This window comes from Pezoporus flaviventris, unplaced genomic scaffold (genome assembly GCF_033815535.1).
Source record: "Pezoporus flaviventris isolate CSIRO_AGI_PZ_B2104156 unplaced genomic scaffold, CSIRO_AGI_Pfla_v1 ptg000441l, whole genome shotgun sequence".
Taxonomy (NCBI): domain Eukaryota; kingdom Metazoa; phylum Chordata; class Aves; order Psittaciformes; family Psittacidae; genus Pezoporus; species Pezoporus flaviventris.
Window position 1 is genome coordinate 26,348 of NW_026892988.1, and position 6,323 is coordinate 32,670.

The window sequence follows — 6,323 nt, forward strand, 5'->3', positions numbered from 1 at the left end:
CAATGGTGCTGGTGATACTGGTGCGATGGTGCTGGTGACACTGGTGCCGCGCTGGTGACACTGGTGCCGCGCTGGTGACCCCGGTGACGGTGGCCAGGGGTTTCCTGAGGAAGCGGCCGCCCATGGCCGGGGCAGGGTCAGTCCCGGTTCCGCTGGGTCACCGGGGACGGGGGGGACACGAGGGGGGGACACACGGGGGGGCGGATGGCACCGGGGGCACAGAGGGGACCTGGGGGACAGGGGCGCGGGGGGACCCCAAATGCCGCAGGGAGCAGACAATGGGGGCGCAGGGGACCCCGTTCCACGCCGTGTCTTGGGGGGGCCACCGGTGCCTCTGGGATGAGACCTTGGTGGCACCGGGGACCCCATGAGCCCCGCAGATGGGGCCCTAGGAGCGCTGTGGACCCCATGGATCAGGGCGAGGGGACCCCAGTGACACAGGGGGGACCCCCTCCGGTGTTATCCATAGGGGCACAAGGGACGCGCCGCGCCCCGGGGCGGGACGGAACCCCCGGGGACCCCTCACGTTGAATGGAAGGAGCCGGGGGCACAAGGGGACCCCCCGCGCCCAAGGGCGGGACCCGACCGGCGGCACTAGGACCCGGGGGACCTCGGCCCCGGCCTCTCGGGGTTAAGTCCCGCCCCCTTCTCTCCTCCCGCCTCCGATTGGCCAGCGCATCAACCAATGGAAAAGACGCTTTGCCACTGACCCCGCCCCCTAGTGGAGGGGCGGGACGGGCTGTCTCCATGCTTGGGCTCATCCAATAGGAAGCGTCGGCTTTGCGTTGTGATTGGCTCTCATCGCCTGGTGGGCGGGGCGAGCGCGCCTATGAAAGCGCTGCTGCTTTAAGGGGCGTGGCCAGCGCCCCGTTAAGCCCCGCCCACCACCGGTTCCGGTTCCGGTGCGGCCCATGGCCGCCGCCGCCCGCTGAGGGCCCGGCCCGGCCCGGCCCGGCCCCGCCGGTCACGATGTCCTCGCGGTCGGCGCTGGCGGCGGGGAACGAGCGGAACCCGGACGCGGTGAGGGCAGGGCCGGCACCGGAGGGGGGCACCGGGAGGGGCCCGGTCGGTACCGAGCCGGGGGGGGGCGGTTGGTACCGGAACGATGAACCGGGGGCACGGGGAGGGCTCGGTTTATACCGGGGAAAGGGGGGGCACCGGGAGGGGCTCGGTCGGTACCGGAAGGGTTCGGTTTATTCTGGGGTGGGTACTGGGAGGGAGCGGTTTACAGCGGGGGTACCGGGAGGGGTGGGTCCGTACCGGGGGGGGGCGTTGGTTTATTCCAGGGGAGGGCCTTGATCGGTACCGGGAGGGGCTGGGGGCACTGGGGGGGGGGGGGGGGGGATCGGTTTATAACGGGGTGGGCACCGGGAGGGGTTGGTTTATAAAGGGGGGGCCACCGGGAGGCGTCCGGAGGTACTGGGAGGGGTCGGGACCGGCTCTTTGTGGGGGGGAGTCCCCGGGTATCCGGATACCCTTGGGAGGGATCGAGACCGGCTCTTTGGGCGGGGGGGGTGGTCCCGGGTATCCGGATACCCTCGGGCTCTGCCGGGACGCGGCTCCGGAGCCGGTTGGACCGGATGGATCCCAAACCGCGGGTCAGTTGAGGGGGGGGTGTGTGTGTGTGATCCGGGTCACTGAGAGGTGGTGGTGATGGTGATGGGGAGGGGGGGGTTTGGACGGTTCCATTCGGGCTCCCCCCCCCCCTTCCCCTTAGCTCGGCAGCAGCCGCTCGGAGAAGGGCTCGGGCTGGTCCAGCCGCTCGCTCGGCGCCCGCTGCCGCAATTCCATCGCGGCGTGCCCGGAGGAGCAGCCCCACGTCGGGAATTACCGGCTCCTCCGCACCATCGGCAAGGGCAACTTCGCCAAAGTGAAGCTGGCACGGCACATCCTGACCGGCAGGGAGGTGGGAATGGAGCCATGGGGGGGGCGGGTGTTGGGGGTCATCCTCCCCTCATCATTTCCCCCCCCCTTTCTCCACAGGTGGCCATTAAAATCATCGACAAGACCCAGCTGAACCCCACCAGCCTGCAGAAGGTGGGGGGGGGCACCCATGGGTGGGGGGGCTTGGTGTCCCCCCCTCAGTAACACATTTAACCCCACCCCCCCACCCCATTATAGCTCTTTCGGGAAGTTCGTATCATGAAGGGGCTGAACCACCCCAACATTGGTGAGTTGGGGTTGGGGGGGCACCCATGGGTGGGGGGGCACCCATGGGTGCTGATGGTTTTCCCCCCCTCCACCCCATAGTGAAGCTGTTTGAGGTCATTGAGACAGAGAAGACGCTGTACCTGGTGATGGAATATGCCAGCGCTGGTGAGAAACCCCCCCCAGTGGGTGCTGGTCCCCCTTCAGTGGGTGCCGGACCCTCTACTATGGGTCTGGACCCCCTTCAATGGGTGCTGGACCCCCTTCTATGCGTGCTGGCCCCCCCGCATTGGTCCCTGGGGGCACCCTAGGGTGCTGGGGGGGAGCTGGAGGGGGGTCTAATGAGGGGCAATGGCCACCTTTGCTGGGGGCACCCAGCACCCATGGGGGGTCAGGAGGGCCGCAGCACCCATGGGTGTCCCTGCAGGTGAAGTGTTTGACTACCTCGTGTCCCATGGGAGGATGAAGGAGAAGGAGGCGAGAGCCAAGTTCAGACAGGTCGGGGGGGCACCATGGGGACACGATGGTGGGGACATGGGTGCCACCTCCCCACTGACACCCCCTTGTCCCCCCCAGATCGTCTCAGCCGTGCACTACTGCCACCAGAAGAACATTGTCCACAGGGACCTGAAGGTGGGAGCCCGGACCTTTCCCGGTGTCCCTGTCCCCATCTCCATCCCATTCTCTCCCCACTGTGTCCCCATCCCATTGTCCTCACTGTGGTGTCCTTGTCTCCATCATAGAATCATAGAGCTCATCCCCATCCCCTTCACCATTCCCATCCCCTTCACCACCCCCTTCACCATCCCCATCCTCCTGTCCTCATCCCCATCATAGAACCCATCCGCATGGCCTTCACCATCTTCATCCCTGTCTTCCTGTCCCCATCCCCATCATCCCCATCCCATTGTCCCCATCCTTATCTTCCTGTCCCCATCATCCTCATCCCTATCTTCCTGTCCTCATCCCCATCATGCCCATCCCCATTCTCCTGTCCCCATCATCCCCATCCCTATCTTCCTGTCCTCATCCCCATCATCCCCATCCCCTCGCCCCCATCCCGATGTCCCCGCCCCACCCCTGCTGTGCCCCCAGGCTGAGAACCTGCTGCTGGACGCCGAGGCCAACATCAAGATCGCGGACTTTGGCTTCAGCAACGAGTTCCGGCTGGGCTCCAAGCTGGACACGTTCTGTGGCTCCCCCCCGTACGCGGCCCCCGAGCTCTTCCAGGGCAAGAAGTACGACGGCCCCGAGGTGGACATCTGGAGCCTGGGCGTCATCCTCTACACCCTGGTCAGCGGGTCCCTTCCCTTCGACGGCCACAACCTCAAGGTGGGCGCTGGGATGCGGCTGGGCCGCGGCCATGTGGGCATTGGATGGGGTGGGTACCATGAGCCATCCCCATAGAGCCGTGGGAATGTGACTGCATCCCACACAGCTGTGTCTGTGGTGGATGGGGGGGTACCATGGGGGTGGGACCGCATCCGACACAGCCATGTCTATGGTGGATGGGGTGGGTACCATGGGGATGGGACCGCATCCGACACAGCCATGTCCATGGAGGAGGTGGTGGTGATGCTGTTGCTATGGGTCCAGGGGAGGTGGTGGCCACCCCATATCCACCCATGGCCATGGTGGATGTCGGTCCATCCCTGTGTCCATGGAGGGGTGATGGTAGCCACCCCATATCCACCCGGGGCCACGTTGCACGTGGTGCCCATCCCAAATGTCACTTTATGGGTGCCCCCCAGGAGTTGCGGGAGCGGGTGCTGCGGGGCAAGTACCGCGTCCCCTTCTACATGTCCACGGACTGCGAGAACATCCTGCGCCGGTTCCTGGTGCTGAACCCCGCCAAGCGCTGCACCCTCGAGGTGGGGGCACAGCGGGGGGGGCTATGGGGTCCTGGGGGGGGGGGGGGGTTGGGGGGTCCCAATGGGTCCTGGGTGGGGAGCTTGGGGGGTTCCAATGGGTCCTGGGTGGGGGGGTATGTTTGGAGGTTTCCAATGGGTCCTGGAGGGGGAAGGGGGTTGCAGAGTTCCAATGGGTCCAGGGGGATCTCAGGGGGGGTCTTCCCATGGGGCCATGGGGGACTCTGACCCAGAGCATCCCCATGTGTCCCCCCCCCAGCAAATCATGAAGGACAAATGGATCAACATCGGCTATGAGGGGGACGAGCTGAAGCCCTACAAGGAGCCCGAGGAGGACTTCGGGGACACCAAGCGCATCGGTGAGACCCCCATGCCCCCCTGTTGTGGGTCCTGTGGTGTCCCCATCGCCCCCCATTACCCCCCCCTTTGTGGGTCCTGGGGTGTCCCCATTGCCCCCCATTGCCCACAGAGGTTATGGTGGGCATGGGCTACACGCGGGAGGAGATCAAGGACTCCCTCAGCACCCAGAAGTACAACGAGGTGACGGCCACCTACCTCCTGCTGGGCAGGAAAAGCGAGGTGAGCACCCAATGGCACCCATTGGCACCCAGTGGCACCCATTGGCACCCATGGGGACCCATTGTGTCCCTGCCGCAGGTGGAGGCGGGGGACACCCGCACCGGCAGCACCTTGTCCTTAGCCCGGGTGCGGGCACCCAACGACGTGGCCAATGGCAAGAGCGGGGCCGGGCACGGCAAGAGCCAGCGCGGCGCCGGCACCTACCACCGGCAGCGGCGGCACAGCGACTTCTGTGGGTGCTCCTATGGGTGCTCCTCTGGGTGCTGTGGGTGCTCCTATGGGTGTATGGGTGCTCCTGCAGGTCCTATGGGTGCTATGGGTGCTCCTGCAGGTCCTATGGATGTCCCTATGGCCCAGGGAGGGGTACTTTGGTGTACCTGTGGGGGGTGCTATTGGGGAGGGTGTCCCTGTGGGGGCTATTGGGTGCCACAGGGGCGTGCTGGGGTGTCCCTATGGGTGCTATGGATTTGGCACCGTTGCTATTGCTATGGTGCTTCACTGTGGGTGCTGGGGGGGCGCCATGCGGGACGCTATGGTGTGTTCTATGGGGTGCTCCTATGGGTGCTATGGGGCACCCATGGATTCTGACCCCTCATCCCTGCCATAGGTGGCCCCTCACCAGTGCCGCTGCCCCCCAAGCGCAGCCCCCCTGGCGCAGCGGAGCCAGAGCTGCGGGACGAGCGGGGGGGGCGCAAGGCCAGCAGTGGGGCCATGGGTGGGGGGGGGCGCGGGGTCACCCCCCACCCCTCCAGCCCCATGGTCAGCAGCGCCCACAACCCCAATAAGGCCGAGATCCCCGAACGGCACAAGGACGGCACTAGCAACGCCGTGGGTGCTGCGGGCACCTATGGGTGCTGGGGGGTACCTATGGGTGATGGGGGGAAGCCTATTGGTGATGGAGGGAAGCCTATTGGTGATGGAGGGGTCCTGGGGGGGTACCTATGGGTGCTGGGGGGGGAACCTATGGGGGGCTGGGGGGGAGCCTTTTGGTGATGGGGGAGTGATGGAGGGCAGTCTATTGGTGATGGGGGGGGATCTGTGGGGGTCCTGGGGGTCACCTGTGGGTGATGGGGGGGAACCTATGGGTGCTGGGATGGTCCTGGGGGTTACCTATTGGTGCTGGGGGGCTCCTGTGGGTGATAGAGGGGACCCTATGGGTGATGGGGGGGAACCTATTGGTGCTGGGATGGTCCTGGGGGTTACCTATTGGTGCTGGGGGCTCCTGTGGGTGATAGAGGGGACCCTATTGGTGATGTGGGGCACCTGTGAGTGCTGGTGGGGGATCTATGGGTGATGGGGCTCCTGGAGGGTACCTGTGGGTGATGGGGGGGAACCTGTGGGTGATGGGGTGATCTGTGAGTGCTGGGGGAGCTCCTGTGGGTGCTGGGGGGTCTCTGTGTGTGGGGTGACACCTTGGCGCCCCCCCCCCCCTCCCCCCCCGCAGCCCAACGTGCCCTCGAGCGTGATGGGGCGGCGCAACACCTACGTGTGCACAGAGCGCCCGGAGCGTGGCCCGCTGCTGCCCAACGGCAAAGAGAACAGGTATGGCCCCCCCGTGTGACCCCCCGGGACCCCCCTGTGACCCTCCTTGTGACCCCCCCCCCATGTAACCCCCCCCTGGAGCCCCCCTGTGACCCTCCTTGTGACCCCCCCCCGTGTAACCCCCCCGGGACCCCCCCTTATGACCCCGCCCGTGTGACCCCCCCCCTTGTGACCCCCCATGTAACA

The 6,323-nt window shown here is 66.2% G+C and overlaps 1 protein-coding gene across 1 annotated transcript; it reads left to right on the plus strand.

Annotated features, from left to right (window-relative positions):
- Positions 1-911: 911 nt before the first annotated feature.
- On the plus strand, positions 912-6,156 carry LOC133263726 (MAP/microtubule affinity-regulating kinase 4-like). The gene is made up of 14 exons (XM_061443606.1): positions 912-1,020; positions 1,718-1,906; positions 1,984-2,037; positions 2,122-2,170; positions 2,251-2,316; positions 2,576-2,646; positions 2,725-2,781; positions 3,244-3,480; positions 3,900-4,019; positions 4,276-4,375; positions 4,486-4,595; positions 4,674-4,827; positions 5,203-5,423; positions 6,040-6,156. The coding sequence occupies exons 1-14, from the start codon at positions 970-972 to the stop codon at positions 6,154-6,156; spliced, it is 1,596 nt and encodes a 531-aa protein (XP_061299590.1). The 5' UTR covers positions 912-969.
- Positions 6,157-6,323: the final 167 nt, after the last annotated feature.

What these genes read in the sequence shown, in the direction of transcription:
- LOC133263726 (XM_061443606.1), top strand. Translation starts at nt 970, where the DNA reads ATGTCCTCGCGGTCGGCGCTGGCGGCGGGGAACGAGCGGAACCCGGAC. An exon ending in TTGTCCACAGGGACCTGAAG is followed by an intron (nt 2,782 to 3,243) that starts GTGGGAGCCCGG and finishes CTGTGCCCCCAG; the next exon opens with GCTGAGAACCTGCTGCTGGA. An exon ending in TGCTGGGCAGGAAAAGCGAG is followed by an intron (nt 4,596 to 4,673) that starts GTGAGCACCCAA and finishes TCCCTGCCGCAG; the next exon opens with GTGGAGGCGGGGGACACCCG.